Raw genomic sequence first — 22,500 nt, 5'->3', positions numbered from 1 at the left:
GTACTTGTTCTATTTTAGTGGCTTCTTAGAGTTGGAAATACTGTTATTTGCTAGGGGTGATAAGTGTGCTTCCATAATACATTAACAATAATGTATTCAGTGATATTGTATTGCCTCACTTCCTACAGACAGCAATCATTTCTGACATCTCTCATTCACACACTCTACCCATTTGTATTTTCTTCTATATTTTGTGTTTACTTACACTAATTGCTCCCTTTCTCACATTTCTCCTGATTACAGGTTGTCCAGTAATTGTCTGGGGGACAGAGGAGCCACATCTCTAGCCGAAGCTCTCCCTGAAAACTTGAGTCTTAAAACCTTGGAGTAAGTGAAATCCTCAGTTATTGACTATTCCTTCAAGGGAGAATTTGTAGCTTTGCTTCGCATGGGATAATCAGACAGTGATATATATATAATCATGTTGAGTTGTCCATTAGGTGGTGTTCAGACTCCCAGTCTTGCTGTAGTGGGTGGTGATTTCTAAATATTTATTCTTGTTAATGGTTGCTCAATGGCAGTATTTCTTTGGTGTAGTTATTGTTTATCACTTGCTCAATTTAACCAACAAAAACTTCCTGGTGCAATTATTTTATTCAAAAATAAAAATGCTACAATTTTTATTTGATAATAAAATACACACCACTGCATTTTGGGGGGCTTTTGGGGCACATTTATAAATTCAACCAGAGATCTGATCTCTGGTTAATTTAATAAGTGCTAATTGCTACCACGAACTTGCAGTAGCAATAACCAGCCACTTGTAATGGCTGGTTAATTATTGCGAGCCTGCAAACGGGCAAATTTGACCGTTTGTGTGTGAGCGATAATTTAGTGCTCCACTTGTAATGGCTGGTTAATTATTGCGAGCCCGCAAACGGGCAAATTTGACCGTTTGTGTGTGAGCGATAATTTAGTGCTCCACTTGTAATGGCTGGTTAATTATTGCGAGCCCGCAAACGGGCAAATTTGACCGTTTGTGTGTGAATGATAATTTAGTGCTCCACTTGTAATCTAGCCCTTAATAACCAGTGGAAGTAATTGTATAGTTAAAGTAAATGTTAATTTTAATAAATAAGTTCCTGGTTTTTAAAAATACTATAAAAACAGGCACTTTCATTCATTAAAATTTACATTGAAGCGTTCTTTTTTAAATACCTTTTTCTTTAGGAAACCCAGACCGGCGAACCTCCGCCCGCTTCTCATGCTATACTTAACATATCGATGACAAAACCGCTTCCTCTAATCATTGCATGGCCTCAAGAGATGGGCGCTCTGGGGTGCACGCCATGATTGGAGGAATAGGGTTTTGTCATTGCTGTGCTTAGTACAGAGAAGCTGCGGGCGGAGAATCGCCGTTTTGGGTAAGGTAAGTATTTAAAAAAACAAAACGCTGCAATGTAAAGTTTAATGAATTAAAGTACCTCCCTTTTCTGTTTATCCTGAGATAGACAGAACTAGAAATGTTTGTATGCTACATAAGCATTTTTACTAATTAGGGGCAAGATTACATATGCGGCTTTGCCCGCAAAAGCCGGCGATGCTGCATATAAATGTGGCGCGTATATTTCACCCGTCACCCGCAATTTTTACTCCCATAAGCTAACATAGAACCGCGTCATAAATTGGTATCACATATTCAGCGCAAGGACTTATCCGGCGAAAATTGAGACAATTTACTCCATTTTCACCTCATCACATTCTCAAATACTTGGAACAGCTGCTGGTAACTTCACTGTGCTCGTGTAGACCGTGGAAACTGCCCATTCCACACTTTTCACTCAACGAATACTGTGTCCACAGCACCATATTATGTTAAAAAGTCTTTATTGGACAAAAAGAAAAAGCAACGTTTCGTGATGAACATCACTTAATCATGCTATACACACAATACACTGAAATGCCTCTTTTTAAACAACTTGGTTTGGCGCCATTCTCAAAACTATCTCTAGCGCCACCATGTGTCTTTTGGTTGTCAACACACTTTAGTATAACCCATTAAACATTTAAAGGCAACAATTTTTTTGACATTACCCTTTCAGATTTTCCTCAGTCTTTTGATGGCTATTCAAACAAGTAACTAAGCTATTTATTCAAAGCATACCACCTTTCTGACCCATATATACAAAAACTTTTTTTGACAATTTCTAAGAAAAAAGTGTAAAATATTGACCTATTACCAGAAAACCGACCAATCAAAGTCCCTATTCATCCATTTGGGACCAATGTTCCTAATCTGTTTATCCAATACATCTCTTTCTTTTTGAGCAGCTTTTCTCGGTCACCTCCCCTCCTCTGCGGGCCCACATGATCAATTATTTGCCACCTAAGCTGGCTAATATTATGCCCCTTTTCCAAAAAATGGTGTGATATTGGTGCTTTCCTATCTCCACATTTAATATTGGAGCGGTGTTGATTCATTCTATCTCTGACCTTTCTCACTGTCTCTCCAATATAGCTGAGGGAACACGGACACTTGATTAAATAGACAGCAAATGTTGTCTCACATGTGTAAAAATTCCTTATAGTTAATTTTTGACCACTTCTTGGATGAAAGAACTCCTTACCTTTAATGATAGGTTCCTTTTACCTATATATCTCTGTTCTTTCTGTTTTGATGAACGTATATCTGACCTAACAAAGTGATCTCTCAAATTCCTGACCCTTTTATATGCAATAATTGGTTTTTCTTGAAACTCCTTAACCTGACTATTACAATCTTGAAGAATAGGCCAATGCTTGTTAATAATATTTTTTTGCTATTTGGTTACCATGACTACTATATTGAGATGATAATACCATTCTATTTTTATTTTTATTGTCTACTTTTTTTTCACCTCATCACACATAGACAGGTGCAGCAAGCCTGACGCTGAAAATGTGAGCACTGTAACACCTAACGCATGCTCAATATCTATCTACCTGTCAACTGCCAACCCCCACCGCAGTAACTAATAAAACTATTAACCCCTAATCCGCCATTAACCCACATTGCAATAAACCTAATAAATATATTAACCCCTAAACCGCCAAACCCCACAACGCAATTAACCTAATTAAGCTATTAAAGGGACAGTCTACAATATAATTGTTATTGTTTTAAAAGATAGATAATCCCTTTATTACCCATTCCCAGTTTTGCATAACCAACACAGTTATATTAATATACTTTTTACCTCTGTGATTACCTTGTATCTAGGAACCTTCTTCCAGCCCCCTGATCACATGACTGTGACTGTTTATTATCTATTGTCTTAAATTTAGCATTGTTTTGTGCTAGATCTTAAATAACCCCCTGTGCCTGAACACAGTGTTATCTATATGGCCCACGTGTACTTTCTGTCTCTTTGTGTTGAAAAGAGATTTAAAAAGCATGTGATAAGAGGCAGCCCTCAAAGGCTTAGAAATTAGCATATGAGCCTACCTATGGTTAGTTTAAACTAAGAATACCAAGAGAAAAAAGCAAATTTGATGATAAAAGTAAATTGGAAAGTTGATTAAAATTAAAAGTCCTATCTGAATAATGAAAGATTAATTTATACTAGACTGTCCCTTTAACTCCTAAACCACCAACCCCCCACAACGCAAATAACTATTTAAATTACTAAGCCCTTAACCTAACACCCCCCTAAATAAACTCCAATTACATAAATTAAAAAATACTGTTACATGTAAAAACCTAACATTTACTTTAAAAGTAAAAAAAACTAAGTTTAAATTAATCTAAAATTACATAAAATAAAAAAGTCTAACATTACAGAAAATAATAAACCAAATTCTCAAAAATAAAAAAAATTAAACCTAATCCCTATAAAAATAAAAAAGCCCCCCAAAATAAAAACACCCCCTAATCTAATACTAAACTACCAATAGCCCTTAAAGGGGCTTTTTGTAGGGCATTGCCCTAAGTAAAACAGCTCTTTTGCATTAGAAAAAATTCTAAGTCCCCCTCTAACAGTAAACCCCCCACGCACTAAACCCCCCAAAATAAAAAAACTAACACTAAAAAACTAAGATACCCATTGCCCCTAAAGGGGCATTTGTATGGGCATTGCCCTTAAAAGGGCATTTAGCTCTTTTACAGTGCGCAAAATACCTATTCTTTAAAAAAATAAAAAATCCTAACTCTAACCCCCAAATAGGCACTCACCGTTCCTGAAGTCCGGCAGAGAAAGTTTTCTTCCAAGCGGTGATATCTTCTTCCATTGCGGCGACGTCCTCTATCTTCATCCAGGACCAAGCCGACGCAGAGATGAGATGAGTGCGGAACAGAAGTCTGGCGACCACGGGGCCATCGAGCGTGGATATCCTCTTCGTACGATCACCGAATTCTTCAAATTCAAATCAGCCAATAGGATGAGAGCTACTGAAGTAGCTCTCATCCTATTGACTGATTTGAATTTGAAGATCCAAATCAGCCAATAGGAATGCAAGGTACCCCATATTTAAACGCATATGTTGAATTCAATCCTCAGTGTGGGGCGGTGATCGTACGAAGAGGAGCTCCGCGGTCGCCGGTATTCTGTTTCGTGCTCATCTCCATGTCGGCTTGGTCCTGGGTGAAGATAGAAGATGTTGCAGCGATGGAAGAAGATATTGCCGCTTGGAAGAAGACTTTCATCACCGGACTTCAGGAACGATGAGTACTTATTTAGGGGGTTAGAGTTAGGATTTTATTTTTTTTATTTTTTTAGAATAGGGATTTTGGGCACTGTAAAAGAGCTGAATGCCCTTTTAAGGACAATGCCCAAACAATGAATAGCTTAAGTTTTTTTTTATTTTAGGGGGGTTTGCTGTTAGGGGGGACATATATTTTTTTTATGCAAAAGAGCTGTTTACCTTAGGGCAATACCCTACAAAAAGACCTTTTAAGGGCTATTGGTAGTTTAGTATTAGATTAGGGGGTGTTTTTATTTTGGGGGGCTTTTCTATTTTCATAGGGATTAGGTTTAATTTTTTTATTTTTGATAATTTGGTTTATTATTTTCTGTAATGCTAGACTTTTTTGTATTTTTAGATTAATTTAAACTTATTTTTTTTTATTTTAAAAGTAATGTTAGGTTTTTAATTGTAACAGTATTTTTTAATTCAAGTAATTGGGGTTAATTTAGGGGGTGTTAGGTTAGGAAATTTAGTAATTTGGATAGGTTAATTGCGTTGTGCGGGTTTGGGGGTTTAGGGGTTAATAGATTAATTAGGGTTTTTGCAATGTGGGTTAATGGCGGTTTCGGGGTTAATAAGTTTATTAGGTTAATTGCGATGTGGGTTAATGGCGGATTAGGGTTTAATAGTTCAATTAGAATAATTGCAATGGGGTGAATGGCGGGTTAGGGGTTAATACATATATTAGGGGGATTGCGATGTGGGTGAATGGCGGATTAGGGGTTAATAGTTTAATTAGGCATATTGCGTTGTGGGGGGTTGTCAGTTTAGAGGTTAATACATTTATTTTTAGTTCTGATATGGGGGTGATGAGGGATATAGGGTTTTTTTACGTGTCGGGTTTATTTTTGGGAGGCGAAAGTTAGAATTTTACAGGTGATTTAAAAAAAAAATATATATATATTTTCTTAGGCGCCAGCAGTTTCTAAAGTGCCGTAAGTCACTGGCGACTCCAGAAATTTTGATTTACGCACATTTCTGGACATGGCTAGTTTATCCGACTTATGGCAGCTTACGAACTGTCGGCAGGGTTTATGTAAATCCCCCGATGTGCGAGGTGAAATTACAGGCAAGGCAGGTTTCAGCAGTTACGTTGAAGCCTGTGCCGCATATGTAATCTTGCCCTAGAAGTTATACAAGTAATGCAGGTGTTTGTATACAAGCACCAATACAAGTGTATTGCACAATTGTTTCTATTCAGAATTAAAATGCACTCATGCAAATTTCAGTTTTGACCATTATATCCCTTTAAAAGTTTTGCCTGTATTGTGTAATGCTTACATGGTTTTATTTAAAGGGACATTGAAGTCATGATGTGTCTTAGTTTCAGTTAAAAGAGGGCATTTCAATAAATATATATACAGGTATACCCCGTTCATCCAGCGGGTTAGGGACCGGAGTCCTGCTGTAAAGTGAAAACCGCCTTAAAGTGAAACGGCGGTTTTAGCTTTCTTTTCACTTGCCAGTGTGTTTAAAAGCTTGAAAACATGTTTGAACTATTATATATTATGGGTGCAATAGTGCTGCATTTAGTTTAACACTAGCACAGCACAGTATTCAATTAGTATTCAATAAATACTGCACCTGTAAAATAGTGACAATTACTGTAGTAAAATTTGCCAGACTATAGCACTGAGACCCAGATTGCACTGTAATGATGTAAACAAAGTGAAATATGCATAGCAAAATGGTGCCGGTCACTTTTCTCGCAATCTCACGATTATTACAGCACTGTTTCAAAATCCTTGGAGGTTGAACTTCAGCTCCACAAAGCACTGTATTAGCGAAACGCTGTAAAGTGAAGCGCTCTAAAGGGTGGTATACCTGTGTATATATACAGTATATTTATATATATATATATATATATATATATATATATATATATATATATATATATATATATATATAATTTATTTTATTTAATAAAAACTCATGTTCCTGTTTTGAATCAACAACTTCCTTTCATAGACCTGTTTCTCCCAACCAATAAAGCAGTGGCATTTAGTTGCATGTACAAAACCAATACTGCAGTATTTAAATTAAAAAATTATTTTCCTTTCACAATTTTTAGTTGAAAACAAAAGTATTTTTAACGTATGTAAAATCTCCTTTTTTTATATGCATTAAAGAATGTTACTGTTGTCAGACACTGATGGGGCATAAAAGGCAATAATTCCTATCTTTTCTAATTAGTCTGCAGAGCAATTCCATTAGCAACCGTGGATTGAACTCCTTGACTAAAGGACTTAGTCAGAACCTTGGTTTGAAGCTTCTCAAGTGAGTCTACAAGTCTGAGGTTGAAGATACTATTTATATGATTTTTATACTATTTATATGATTTTTATACTATTTATATGATTTTTATACTATTTATATGATTGTTATACTATTTATATGATTTTTGATACTATTTATGTGATTGTTATACTATTTATATGATTTTTGATACTATTTATATGATTGTTATACTATTTATATGATTTTTGATACTATTTATATGATTTTTATACTATTTATATGATTTTTGATACTATTTATATGATTGTTATACTATTTATATGATTGTTATACTATTTATATGATTTTTTTATACTATTTATATGATTGTTATACTATTTATATGATTTTATACTATTTATATGATTGTTATACTATTTATATGATTTTTATACTATTTATATGATTGTTATACTATTTATATGATTGTTATACTATTTATATGATTTTTGATACTATTTATATGATTTTTATACTATTTATATGATTGTTATACTATTTATATGATTGTTATACTATTTATATGATTTTTGATACTATTTATATGATTTTTATACTATTTATATGATTTTTGATACTATTTATATGATTGTTATACTATTTATATGATTGTTATACTATTTATATGATTTTTTTATACTATTTATATGATTGTTATACTATTTATATGATTTTATACTATTTATATGATTGTTATACTATTTATATGATTTTTATACTATTTATATGATTGTTATACTATTTATATGATTGTTATACTATTTATATGATTTTTGATACTATTTATATGATTTTTATACTATTTATATGATTGTTATACTATTTATATGATTGTTATACTATTAATATGATTGTTATACTATTTATATGATTGTTATACTATTTATATGATTTTTTATACTATTTATATGATTGTTATACTATTTATATGATTTTTGATACTATTTATATGATTTTTATACTATTTATATGATTTTTGATACTATTTATATGATTGTTATACTATTTATATGATTGTTATACTATTTATATGATTTTTGATACTATTTATATGATTGTTATACTATTTATATGATTGTTATACTATTTATATGATTTTTGATACTATTTATATGATTGTTATACTATTTATATGATTTTTGATACTATTTATATGATTTTTATACTATTTATATGATTTTTATACTATTTATATGATTGTTATACTATTTATATGATTTTTGATACTATTTATATGATTGTTATACTATTTATATGATTTTTGATACTATTTATATGATTGTTATACTATTTTAACTATTTATATGATTTTTGATACTATTTATATGATTGTTATACTATTTTAACTATTTATATGATTTTTGATACTATTTATATGATTGTTAATGCTTTATCTGTTTTATAAGATAGGATATTTTGTTAATAATTTACTGCACATAAAAAAACAGTAAAGTCAAAATTAAAGGGACATGAAACCCAATTTTTTTCTTTCATGATTCAGATAGAGCAGCAATTTCAAGCAACTTTCTAATTTACTCCTATTATCAATTTTGTATTATTTAGCCACCAATCAGCAAGTGCTACCCAGGTGCAGAACCAAAAATGGACCGGCTCCTAAGATTATATTCCTGTTGTTAAAAAAAAAAATGAACGAAGAAAATTTGATAATAGGAGTAAATTAGAAAGTTGCTTAAAATCACTGCTCTATTTGAATCATGAAAGAAAGAAGTTGGGTTTCATATCCCAGGAGTAGACAACTGGGAGGCGGACTATTTGAGTCGTCAGACTTTCCATCCGGGGGAGTGGGAACTCCATCCGGAGGTCTTTGCTCAGTTAACCCAATTATGAGGCATTCCAGACATGGATCTAATGGCGTCCCGTCAGAACTTCAAGATTCCTTGCTACGGGTCCAGATCCAGGGATCCCAAGGCAACTCTAGTGGCGCCTTGGTCGTTCAACCTAGCATATGTTTTTCCACCGTTTCCTCTCCTCCCCAGGCTCATAGCCAGGATCAAACAGGAGAAGGCCTCTGTGATTCTGATAGCTCCTGCGTGGCCACGCAGGACTTGGTATGCAGACCTGGTGAATATGTCATCGGCTCCACCATGGAAGCTACCTTTGAGACAGGACCTTCTAGTACAAGGTCCATTCGAACATCCCAATCTAGTTTCTCTGCAGCTGACTGCTTGGAAATTGAACGCTTGATTTTATCCAAGCGTGGGTTTTCAAATTCTGTGATTGATACTCTGGTCCAAGCCAGAAAACCTGTGACTAGAAAGATTTACCATAAAATATGGAAAAAATATATCTGTTGGTGTGAATCCAAAGGATTCTCCTGGAGTAAGATTAAAATTCCAAAGATTCTCTCCTTTCTCCAAGAAGGTTTGGATAAAGGATTGTCAGCTAGTTCTCTAAAAGGACAGATTTCTGCATTATCCGTCTTGTTGCACAAACGACTGGCAGCTTTGCCAGATGTACAAGCTTTTGTTCAGGCTTTGGTTAGAATCAAGCCTGTTTACAGACCCATGACTCCTCCTTGGAGTCTAAATTTAGTTCTTTCAGTTCTTCAAGGGGTTCCGTTTGAACCTTTACATTCCATAGATATTAAGTTACTATCTTGGAAAGTTCTGTTTTTGGTTGCTATTTCTTCTGCTAGAAGAGTTTCTGAATTATCTGCTTTGCAGTGTGATCCACCCTATCTGGTGTTCCATTCAGATAAGGTTGTTTTGAGTACTAAGCCTGGTTTTCTTCCAAAAGTTGTTTCCAACAAGAACATCAACCAGGAAATAGTTGTTCCTTCTTGGTGTCCGAATCCAGTTTCAAAGAAGGAACGTTTATTACACAATTTAGATGTTGTTCGTCCTTTAAAGTTCTTTTTAGAAGCAACAAAAGATTTTAGACAAACCTCATCCTTGTTTGTCGTTTACTCTGGTAAGAGGAGAGGTCAAAAAGCTACTGCTACCTCTCTATCTTTCTGGCTGAAAAGCATTATCCGCTTGGCTTATGAGACTGCCAGACGGCAGCCTCCTGACCGTATCACAGCTCACTCTACTAGGGCTGTGGCTTCCACATGGGCCTATAAGAACGAGGCTTCTGTTGACCAGATATGTAAGGCAGCGACTTGGTCTTCTCTGGACACTTTTGCCAAATTCTACAAATTTGATATTTTTGCTTCTTCGGAGGTTGTTTTTGGGAGAAAGGTTTTGCAAGCCGTGGTGCCTTCTGTTTAGGTAACCTGATTTGCTCCCTCCCTTCATCCGTGTCCTAAAGCTTTGGTATTGGTTCCCACAAGTAATGGATGACGCCGTGGACCGGACACACCAATGTTGGAGAAAACAGAATTTATGCTTACCTGATAAATTACTTTCTCCAACGGTGTGTCCGGTCCACGGCCCGCCCTGTTTTTTTTTGTTTTTTTTAATCAGGTTGAAAATTTTTTCTTTATACACTACAGTCACCACGGCACCCTATAGTTTCTCCTTTTTCTCCTAACCTTCGGTCGAATGACTGGGGGGCGGAGCCAGAGGGGGAGCTATATGGAAAGCTCTTGCTGTGTGCTCTCCTTGCCTTTCCCTGTGGGGGAGAACATTTCCCACAAGTAATGGATGACGCCGTGGACCGGACACACCGTTGGAGAAAGTAATTTATCAGGTAAGCATAAATTCTGTTTTTATACAATTTTCCAATTTGCTTGATTCTTTTGGTATCCTGTGATGAAAGCAGACCTAGGTAGGCTCAGGAGCGGCAATGCTGGGAGCTAGCTGCTGATATGTGGCTGTACATATATGCCTCTTGCCTTTGGCTCACCAGATGTGTTCAGCTATCTCCCAGTAGTGCATTGCTGCTCCTTCAACAAAGGATACCAAAAGAATAAAACATATCTGATAATAGAAGTAAATTGGAAAGTTGATTAAAATTGTATGCTCAGAATCATGAAAGAAAATTTTAGATTGGATGTCCCTTTAATAAGTCATCACAGGTTAGCATCCTTGTTATGTCTAAAAGTTACTAAGAGTTGGAATGTCATTTTATTTCCCCTTTAAATGCGCACTGAACTCAGAATTACACGCGATTCAGAAAGAGTGTACAGTATTTTAAAGTTATACATTTTTCTCATCAAATTTACCTCTTTCTCTTGGTAACCTTAATGGGACACTGAACCCAATTTTTTTTTCTTTTGTGATTCAGATAGAGCATGAAATTGGAAGCAACTTTCTAATTTACTCCTATTATCAAATGTTCTTAATTCTCTTGGTATCTTTATGCAAGAATGTAAGTTTAGATGCCGGCCCATTCTTGGTGAACAACCTGGGTTGTTCTTGCTGATTGGTGGATAAATTCATCCACCAATAAAACGTGCTGTCCAGAGTTCTAAACCAAAAAAAAAAGCTTAGATGCCTTCCTTTTCAAATAAAGATAGCAAGAGAACGAAGAAAAAATAATAATAGGAGTAAATTAGAAAGTTGCTTAAAATTGCTGCCCTATCTGAATCACGAAAGAATAAATTTGGGTTCACTGTCCCTTTAAACCTTGAAACGTATCTCATGCACACTCCTGATCCTACTTCAGTATGCTCTCATGAAAAGGATCTAGGTTTTAACAAAGGAGACAAAGAGAAAGAGGTAAATTTGATAATAGAAGTCAGTTGGAAGTTTTTTTAATGGTACACTCTTTTTACTACCATGTTCCTTTAGCTTTATCTGGCAGCCAATGAAAATTCTCCCTACATAATAATGTGGCAGGATGGTTAAATCTAACAATATTCTTTAACTGGGATTATATTATTATATGCCCATGTTTTTGTCTTTTGTTATAAATAGAGTTTTATTACTGGGCAATGACTGAGTTGGGCATCTGGTAGGAGGAGCCATAATCAGATCCCATGGCCCTGCAGCTTTTTTTAGCCTACAGCCCATATGGGTCATCACGTCCTGTTCTCTGCTGAAGCCAGTTATTTACCCATAATCCACCTTACACCAAAATATACTATACAATTCCTACATGTAAAAAAAAAGGACGAATCCCCTCCTGGCTTTAGTATAATTTGTTTTCTTGAAATAAACCTTGTTTGTCCCTCTTTTAGGTTTCTCCTGATCACCTCTGTCTTCTCTGTCACCTTTTCTGCCACCCAAGCTCTCTCTGCTACACAGCCTTTCCCTATAACCCATTTCTCCTCTCACGTCTTTTTTTCCAGTCTGCGGGAGAATTCCATCAGTATAGAGGGTGCTCGTGCCCTGGCAGAGTCACTACGGAAAAACTCCACCCTGACACATTTAGAGTGAGTATTATGACATTGGGACTGGGGGACATGAAACCTTAAAGTCACAGCTGTAGTTTTTTTGTTGCCAAAATAAATACTCAGGTAAAATGTTTCACCTGTAAAACATGATTTCACATATTTATTTCACTGTACTTATTTGTTACCATTACTTTGTAATTATTACAAACATCTCTCTTTACAAAGCCCATTGAACCGCATAATGTATATATATATATTTGTCACAGCTGCAGTAAGCTCCAGCAGTCTCGGCTGTCAAGTGACAGCCGAGAGCTGCTCTTCTAATATATGTAAATTATTTCAGTGGGAAACCCAAAGTTTGTGAAATAGTTAAAAAAATATATATATATATATAACCACATTTGGCAGTGAAATGGTTGCATGAAATTTACCAAAATGGGACCAGATCAATACCTTGGCTTGTCTACTACAACATCAGTGTCTGACCTAGGGTTGCCAGCTGTGCTCCATAAAAATACCGGACAATCTGTAGATGACTGAGAACAGATAGTAGGTAGAGACACACCATGTTCCCCTAAAAGCTCAGCCTTAGGCCCCATCCCTGATCCCACCATTTATTTATTTTCACAGTGGAGCAGTCATTTTCTTCATGAATGGAAAGAGTCCACAGCTGCATTCATTACTTTGGGGAAATAAGAACCTGGCCACCAGAAGGAGGCAAAGACACCTCAGTCAAAGGCTTAAATACTCCTCCCACTTCCCTCATCCCCCAGTCATTCTTTTGCCTTTGTCCAGGGAGGTTGGCAGAGAAGTGTCAGAAGTTTGTTTTAGTCTTTTATGGAGGGTAGTACTCTTCAACATGGGACAGGAGTTTTAATTAATCCTGTCAGTCTCTCAGTGAGGGCTTGGATGAAAGTTAGTCCGGAGATGCAGGGAGAGTCTTTATGCGTAACCATCCCGACTCATTTTAACAACTCCACAAGCAATCGGCGTTGTCGAACTTCGCTTCGCTGACTGCTTTTTTCTCTCAAGTCCATGGCGGAGGCGATGCTACTATCCATCACACTTGAAAGGCCGTGTTGCTGTTCCATGGCGTAGATTCCAGTAAGATCGTTTCATTTTACTTCTTCATGATTGTACTGTAACTCATTTGTTCCTGCAAACTCACAATGAAAAATACAGGGTCTCAGTGGGACTCCTTTAGTATCTTGGAATCAAGGGTTAATATCTCCTGAGGGGGATTATTGAACAGGGTATTTTTTAATCATGTTTGTTATGTGATTCAATCTGCTTATGTGTAGTGTTAACTGGGCTTGTGGGTTTTGGAACATAACGGCCTTTCAAAGTGATGCAACCTTACGGTTGGGTGTGCTTTTTTTTGGACTGTACGGTTCATCTTGTGACCGGGCGCGTTTACGTTCTGGTCTCCCATTTCCGCATTCCTGACTGTGTGGAGACGGAGAAATCTAGCCCGCTGGTGTCTGGTTCATAGGAGGTGGTGAGTGCCCCAGCCATTGTGGGTATCTGGTGCCGTTTTATATTTAGTTCATTTTTTGGTATCCTTTATCCAGTTATGAAGAATACTGATGTTGAGATTGTTCAACTTTCTGATTCAGATTCTTTGTCCTGTGACTAATGCAAATTGGCCTCGTTGACTCAGGTCAGTCAGTTATGTTCTTTAGGCCGTTCTAGAGTGCCTTGTTCCTCGGGCTCGGGGATTCAAGGGACTGCTGAGCCATCCGCCTCGGGGGGCCTTGTCCTCTGGGAGGCGAGTTCCCTACCGCTCCCTACTGGATTGTTCCCCCCGGAGGTTGTGGCACGTTTTTACATACTTTTGGCACTTACGCGTCTACAAAGTCCATATGTTTATTTGCGATTGTGTTTGTGCCCTATTGCCCCAGGTCTCTCGGCCACAGGAGGGTATGTGCAGTTCCCTGCGGGTGCAACTGTTCCTGAGTGTTGTGCCTTTTGTTACAGGCTGGCTCGCCTTCGTGTTCTACTCAGACACGTTTTTGCGCTGTTTGAGGACCCTACCCTTCTCGGTTATGGGAATCATCAATCTCCTCCTTCAAATGCCTCGTTAGACATGGGGGGATGAAGTGATCTCCTTTAGGTCTTGTTATCGAAATCCTTCCTAGTTTTGTTTGGAGAACAGGGTTTCCGTTAGGCTGATCCTGCGGATCTTTCTGTTCTTCTTGGGCGTTAACCCTCGGGTTGCCTGTCATTTTATTTTATCCAGTTAGGATGAATTTTATTTTTTCTTTTCATATTATGTTTCCTGCAGGAACTTTCTCTGGGATCGATACTCGCTGTTTGCTTCTACGGAAGTTGTTCAGGACACGTTAGTCCCATGTTTGTCTTTTCTTCCTCCCTCTCTGAGGGTGGATTAAGCCAGCTTGGCATTTATGACCCTGGTTGCATGCTGGTCCTGCTTGGGTTCAGATCTTCTGTCTCACAGCTTATTCAGACACGTGGCACCTATTATACCTTGCTGGTCAGGTTGGGGTGCCAAGTGCTCTCAACATTATTTATGTTTCTTGTTATTTGTTTTACAAGTTTCAGCTAAACATTCTCAAGAGGACTTGCAGGTCCGTGCGGCTCTTGGGATTGTTTCAGTCCTAAATAGCCATCTCTCTGGTGACTGGGTCAGTGAATTTTGCTGCGTCACTCTCTGTTGCTTCCGATACCCTCGGAACCAAGAGTATTCCTTCCCAAGTGGTGGGAAAATTAGAGGGTTTAGCGCCTCTTTTCCGCCGGTCATGGCAGTGTGGCGTTAGGAAATTGTCCTTTTTGGACTTGTTCCTTTAGTGGTTCTCTTCTTCATTGAGACCTTCTTGGACTTTGTCCGTTTCTCCTTGTAGATGGGTCACCTTTGGGGGATTTAGATTCCCTTCGGGAGTTAGTTGTTCCTTTTTCGGGACATTAGACAATGCAGTCTTTTTGGGCTCCGGTTATGGGTCCTTCCCTGGTGTTGGGAATGCTAAGCATCTCCTTCTTGGGATAGAAGAGATCCTAGTGGTTTTTCACTCATAGGGTTCAGGTATTGCCATCCAGGTGGCATCCACTCCTCCCACTTCCCTCATCCCCCAGTCATTCTTTTGCCTTTGTCCAGGGAGGTTGGCAGAGAAGTGTCAGAAGTTTGTTTTAGTCTTTTATGGAGGGTAGTACTCTTCAACATGGGACAGGAGTTTTAATTAATCCTGTCAGTCTCTCAGTGAGGGCTTGGATGAAAGTTAGTCCGGAGATGCAGGGAGAGTCTTTATGCGTAACCATCCCGACTCATTTTAACAACTCCACAAGCAATCGGCGTTGTCGAACTTCGCTTCGCTGACTGCTTTTTTCTCTCAAGTCCATGGCGGAGGCGATGCTACTATCCATCACACTTGAAAGGCCGTGTTGCTGTTCCATGGCGTAGATTCCAGTAAGATCGTTTCATTTTACTTCTTCATGATTGTACTGTAACTCATTTGTTCCTGCAAACTCACAATGAAAAATACAGGGTCTCAGTGGGACTCCTTTAGTATCTTGGAATCAAGGGTTAATATCTCCTGAGGGGGATTATTGAACAGGGTATTTTTTAATCATGTTTGTTATGTGATTCAATCTGCTTATGTGTAGTGTTAACTGGGCTTGTGGGTTTTGGAACATAACGGCCTTTCAAAGTGATGCAACCTTACGGTTGGGTGTGCTTTTTTTTGGACTGTACGGTTCATCTTGTGACCGGGCGCGTTTACGTTCTGGTCTCCCATTTCCGCATTCCTGACTGTGTGGAGACGGAGAAATCTAGCCCGCTGGTGTCTGGTTCATAGGAGGTGGTGAGTGCCCCAGCCATTGTGGGTATCTGGTGCCGTTTTATATTTAGTTCATTTTTTGGTATCCTTTATCCAGTTATGAAGAATACTGATGTTGAGATTGTTCAACTTTCTGATTCAGATTCTTTGTCCTGTGACTAATGCAAATTGGCCTCGTTGACTCAGGTCAGTCAGTTATGTTCTTTAGGCCGTTCTAGAGTGCCTTGTTCCTCGGGCTCGGGGATTCAAGGGACTGCTGAGCCATCCGCCTCGGGGGGCCTTGTCCTCTGGGAGGCGAGTTCCCTACCGCTCCCTACTGGATTGTTCCCCCCGGAGGTTGTGGCACGTTTTTACATACTTTTGGCACTTACGCGTCTACAAAGTCCATATGTTTATTTGCGATTGTGTTTGTGCCCTATTGCCCCAGGTCTCTCGGCCACAGGAGGGTATGTGCAGTTCCCTGCGGGTGCAACTGTTCCTGAGTGTTGTGCCTTTTGTTACAGGCTGGCTCGCCTTCGTGTTCTACTCAGACACGTTTTTGCGCTGTTTGAGGACCCTACCCTTCTCGGTTATGGGAATCATCAATCTCCTCCTTCAAATGCCTCGTTAGACATGGGGGGATGAAGTGATCTCCTTTAGGTCTTGTTATCGAAATCCTTCCTAGTTTTGTTTGGAGAACAGGGTTTCCGTTAGGCTGATCCTGCGGATCTTTCTGTTCTTCTTGGGCGTTAACCCTCGGGTTGCCTGTCATTTTATTTTATCCAGTTAGGATGAATTTTATTTTTTCTTTTCATATTATGTTTCCTGCAGGAACTTTCTCTGGGATCGATACTCGCTGTTTGCTTCTACGGAAGTTGTTCAGGACACGTTAGTCCCATGTTTGTCTTTTCTTCCTCCCTCTCTGAGGGTGGATTAAGCCAGCTTGGCATTTATGACCCTGGTTGCATGCTGGTCCTGCTTGGGTTCAGATCTTCTGTCTCACAGCTTATTCAGACACGTGGCACCTATTATACCTTGCTGGTCAGGTTGGGGTGCCAAGTGCTCTCAACATTATTTATGTTTCTTGTTATTTGTTTTACAAGTTTCAGCTAAACATTCTCAAGAGGACTTGCAGGTCCGTGCGGCTCTTGGGATTGTTTCAGTCCTAAATAGCCATCTCTCTGGTGACTGGGTCAGTGAATTTTGCTGCGTCACTCTCTGTTGCTTCCGATACCCTCGGAACCAAGAGTATTCCTTCCCAAGTGGTGGGAAAATTAGAGGGTTTAGCGCCTCTTTTCCGCCGGTCATGGCAGTGTGGCGTTAGGAAATTGTCCTTTTTGGACTTGTTCCTTTAGTGGTTCTCTTCTTCATTGAGACCTTCTTGGACTTTGTCCGTTTCTCCTTGTAGATGGGTCACCTTTGGGGGATTTAGATTCCCTTCGGGAGTTAGTTGTTCCTTTTTCGGGACATTAGACAATGCAGTCTTTTTGGGCTCCGGTTATGGGTCCTTCCCTGGTGTTGGGAATGCTAAGCATCTCCTTCTTGGGATAGAAGAGATCCTAGTGGTTTTTCACTCATAGGGTTCAGGTATTGCCATCCAGGTGGCATCCATGCCCATGTTTTACTGTCTTCTGATTTAGAATCTGAGGTGATGTGGAGGCTTGATGTTGCTCTGTTCCGGTGACTTGTCCTCACTGTTCCCCTTGTTTATGGAGCTTGTGGCTAGCTGGATAGCTAGCTCAGCATACTAATGCTCTGTGGCTACTCTGTACTGTAGCTAACCGAGGGTTTGCTAGTTCGATCCCCGGCGAGGTCTACTCAGCCTTCCTCCTTTCAAGGTTGATAAAATGAGCAGCGCCTTGTGTCCCTTAAGGGGGATTAGCTTTTAAAGCACAATCATGTTACTGTTTCTTGGACGCCTGTTAGCTCTAGTGTCCTTTTATGGTGGCTCTTTGGAGTGTTGGGCTCCTGCAAGGGGTGGTCTCTTCCCTTTGGGTCAGGACTTGCAAGGGCTTCTTGCTCTTGTTATCTGGGTTATTCTGGATTTTTCCCTGGGAGGTCTGTTTATTGATATCAGACGAGGGATTTATGTTCCTGGAAGATTGTTAATCTAAACATTTGTGAGGCCCGTGCTTCTTGTCCTGATCTTCTGGTTGTCGAGGGTTTACTTGGCGTTTTCTCATTGTGGATCCCGCTGTGGGATGTTACCGGACCTAATGATCCTAGGACTTGCCTGGGGGTTCCAGTTTCCAGGGTACTTGGGCTTAGCCCTTGTTATGGCTGTTCTGTTTTACAACTTGGCCAGATTTACTGAGAACCGGGGCTCCTTGGGGCTTGCCTTGTGCCAGACGATACGGTTCCCTTGGGACAGCCAACTAATGTGACCTGATGGTGGGCTTTCCTGCCTAGCAAACGGAAGGTTTGTGGTTGCTCTGCTGTCACTTTTGCGCCTGGTATGTGTGCTAGCACAATGGTGTTTTAAGGGGTTCTTTCCGTGTTCATCGGTGACGTGGCCTTGTGTCCTCTCGGTTCTTCCTACGACTTCCTGTCTTTTGGGCAGGTGTTTATCAACACTCTCCTCTTCAGGGGGCTTGTTGTCCTCCTTATGGAGGTGTGGTTCCTTTTTTAGGGGCCTCTCCTGTGTTCGGGAGGTTGAAACAGATGTTTTATCTGGTTCGGGAATTGGGCTGCTCTTTGAGTTGTTCCTTTCCATCTGGGGAGCTGCTGGCTCCGCATTGAGACTTGTTGGGTGGCTTTGCTAGATCTCTTTGGGTTTAACGCCTGCTCGATTGTCTTTAGGTTGAAGTGGCTGTGTCCATTCTTCCGCCATTTTTGGGTGCCAGTATTGGGGTTCCTTTCTGTTCCCTTGCTTTCAGATCTGCCGTTGCTTGGGCTGGTCTGGCTAGGTGTAGGATTTGAGATCTATTGTTCATCCTCAGGTCTTGGGGGTGCCAGTGGACCTTTTTGTTAGAGGTTCTGTGCCTCTTCCCCTTTAAGATCTCTGAGTAGGTATGGCGGCCTGGATTGCCTGGAGTGTTTCCTCTGCTTTGAAGGTTGGGCAATCTGCTAGTTTGTTCGGCCGCTTTTTCCTTACGGAGAGTGTTTTCTCCGTGTCTTCCTACGGATGGCAGCGTGTTACTGGACTCAGATGTTTATCTTTCTGAGTTTGCTACTTGTAATTTTTCTGTTTGCTCAGTCTCTGAGTTCTGACGTTTTGAGGACTTTATCTTCAGCTGTCTTTTTGGTGCTGTTGCACAATATTTTGGAGATGTTTCTTCTCCTTGGTAATGCCCGGTTGCTCCATGTGGTTTGGGAGTCGTCTCCCCTTGTTCTCGGGATCCATTCGGGTCTCTGTGGACTCGGCCTTCTTTTGAAGGGGGCTAATCCTTTATTGGATTTTGCTGTGCCTTTTGGGTATCCCTTTGGTTCACCCTTGTCCCCTCCCTTTTGGGGATTTTGGTATTGTACTAGTAAGGGTTGTGTGGGGATCGACTGCTGGGCGACGGTTCTCCTGGGGGAGTGTTGGCTCAGTGAGTCTGCTTTGCGGTCTCTAGTTAGGCCTTCCAACTCTCTGCAGGTCAGTGTCCTTGTGGCCTTTTCCTTCTAGTTTTTTTTTGGGTATTGTTTTCCCAAAAGTAATGAATGCAGCTGTGGACTCTTTCCATTTATGAAGAAAAACTTTATGAAGAAAAACTTAAATTATGCATACCTGATAATTTTCTTTTCTTCGGATTGAAAGAGTCCACAGCTCCCCACCCGTATTTGTTCTGTGGGGCGTCTCTTATTTTTTTATTCTTCTGGCACCTTTTCACACTGATATTTCTTCTACTGTTCCTTGTTCCGCGGCAGAATGACTGGGGGATGAGGGAAGTTGGAGGAGTATTTAAGCCTTTGGCTGTGGCGTCTTTGCCTCCTCCTGGTGGCCAGGTTCTTATTTCACAAAAGTAATGAATGCAGCTGTGGACTCTTTCCATCTGAAGAAAAGAAAATGATCAGGTAGGCATAATTTAAGTATTTATCCCCTTGGTTTCCAGTAACACATGAGCACATATACAGCCATGATTTAACACCACCATCTCTGCCTATAACACATAATAGAAAATGCACAGTGTTAGTTTACTTTTTTGGCCATATTTGTAATATAGGCTTAGGAGGCCCTTTACATTTCGCTGGCACTTGGGGACTTTAAAAATACTGGACAATTAAGTTTCCTGTATTTTTATATAGATTTTACTGGAAAGTCTGCTAAAATACTGGAATGTACGGTTAAATACTGGACACTTGGCAACCCTAGTCTGACCTCACAAATGATCTTTTGGCTGAAAGCAGGGCACAAATTCCCACAGACAAACTCCAAAATGTTGTAGAAATCCTTCCCAGAATACTGGTGGCTGTTATAGCCTCAAAGAGAGGACTAAGTCCATATTAATATCTATGATTTTTTAATGTGATGTCCAACACAGGAGTTGAACTGCCATTGATGCAGCTGGTACAGTGACACCAGGACCCAAGTCCCGGGGGGGGGGCCTTTAAGTAGTTCAGGTTACAAGTCTATCTATATAGCTATCTGTCTGTCTCTTTCTATATATCTTTATCTATCATCTATCTATCCATCTGTCTGTATGTATATCTGTCTCTTTCTATATATCTCTATCTAGCATTTATCTATCCATCTGTCTGTCTGTCTATCTGTCTCTTTCTATATATCTCTATCTATCATATATCTATCTATCTATCTGTCTGTCTGTCTCTTTCTATATATCTTCTCTATCTATCTATCTATCTATCTATCTATCTATTATCTGTCTATTTATTATCTATCTATATCTATCTGTATTTATGTCTGTCTCTTTCTATATATCTTTATCTATCTATCTATCTATCTATCTATCTATCTGTCTCTTTCTATATATCTCTATCTATCTCTATCTATCTCTCTCTCTCTTTCTCTCTCTCTCTCTCTCTCTCTCTCTCTCTCTCTCTCTCTCTCTCTCTATATATATATATATATATATATATATATATATATATATATATAATCTGTCTATTTATCATCTATCTATCTATCTATCTATCTCTATCTGTCTCTCTCTTTCTATCTATCTATCTATCTCTATCTATCTATCATCTATCTATTTATCATCTATCTATCTATCCATCTTTCTATCTATCTATTTATCATCTATTAGTCTAGCTATCTATCTATCTATCTATCTATCTATCTATCTATCTATCTATCATCAAAATCATTATACAGAGCAGCATATATAATATTACTATTGCCTACTACTGAGTTACCTTTAGGGGCCCAAAAAATTTTTTGCACCAGGGCCCTCTGTTGAGTAGGGCCACTACTGATCCAACAAGCTGAGAAGCTCATATAGGTGTGATGATGAGGTGGCCCCATACTTTTGGTCATATAGTGTATGTTTTGTATCACTGCCAAGTGTTTAAGCCTTAGGGTATCATATCCCTTTAAATTTCTCTCATCACACGTAACAAACAGACTGGCAAGAGAAACCAATAAATAGTGAAATGTTACGCTTCTCATATGAAGAACAAATGTCATTTTATCTGACAACCCTGTTAGCAGGTCAGTAATTAAGCCCCTCTTGCATGAAGTGACCTTTTCGCTGCTAGTGTGGGCAGCAGATTAAATACAGTAATGATATTATGAGGAAGGTGATGAGGTGGTTAGGGATTTTTACCTCTCTGACAATCTGTATTTTCTTCTGCAGCCTGACTGCTAACTTACTGCATGATGAGGGGGCTGAGGCTCTTGCTGGGGCGCTGAAGGAGAATCAGACCCTGGAGTCTCTACAGTAAGTATTTTCATCTCTTCACAGAAACTCCCACCTCCTGGCAGACCATACCAAAAAGACTAATGTGTTTAGAGGGACAGTGTTCAGAAAAAAAAATCCCCTAATATGTTTCCAATCACTTCTTATACCACCTGCAGGGTATAAAATGGGAAACTGTTCCTTTAGATTTATTTTTGTATATAGAATTGATGTTTTTTGCTTATTGAAACCACAACTCATTGAAATTGATGGAGCTTGCAGAAAGAGCAGACCACATTATCATATCGCTCTACAGGGAGTGCAGAATTATTAGGCAAGTTGTATTTTTGAGGATTAATTTTATTATTGAACAACAACCATGTTCTCAATGAACCCAAAAAACTCATTAATATCAAAGCTGAATAGTTTTGGAAGTAGTTTTTAGTTTGTTTTTAGTTATAGCTATTTTAGGGGGATATCTGTGTGTGCAGGTGACTATTACTGTGCATAATTATTAGGCAACTTAACAAAAAACAAATATATACCTATTTTAATTATTTATTTTTACCAGTGAAACCAATATAACATCTCAACATTCACAAATATACATTTCTGACATTCAAAAACAAAACAAAAACAAATCAGTGACCAATATAGCCACCTTTCTTTGCAAGGACACTCAAAAGCCTGCCATCCATGGATTCTGTTAGTGTTTTGATCTGTTCACCATCAACATTGCGTGCAGCAGCAACCACAGCCTCCCAGACACTGT

The 22,500-nt window shown here is 38.9% G+C and overlaps 1 protein-coding gene across 1 annotated transcript in view; it reads left to right on the top strand.

The window, feature by feature from the left end:
• Positions 1 to 22,500, top strand: part of NLRC3 (NLR family CARD domain containing 3) — a 145,808-nt gene that overhangs the window by 92,998 nt on the left and 30,310 nt on the right. The window contains exons 11-14 of the mRNA XM_053694194.1: positions 244 to 327; positions 6,856 to 6,939; positions 12,134 to 12,217; positions 21,687 to 21,770. Coding sequence (XP_053550169.1) covers positions 244 to 327; positions 6,856 to 6,939; positions 12,134 to 12,217; positions 21,687 to 21,770 — 336 coding nt within the window. The remainder of the gene's footprint in view (positions 1 to 243; positions 328 to 6,855; positions 6,940 to 12,133; positions 12,218 to 21,686; positions 21,771 to 22,500) is intronic.

The sequence above is a fragment of the Bombina bombina genome, chromosome 11 (assembly GCF_027579735.1).
Source record: "Bombina bombina isolate aBomBom1 chromosome 11, aBomBom1.pri, whole genome shotgun sequence".
In the NCBI taxonomy this organism is placed as follows: domain Eukaryota; kingdom Metazoa; phylum Chordata; class Amphibia; order Anura; family Bombinatoridae; genus Bombina; species Bombina bombina.
This window is presented reverse-complemented; position numbering and strand designations above follow the sequence as displayed.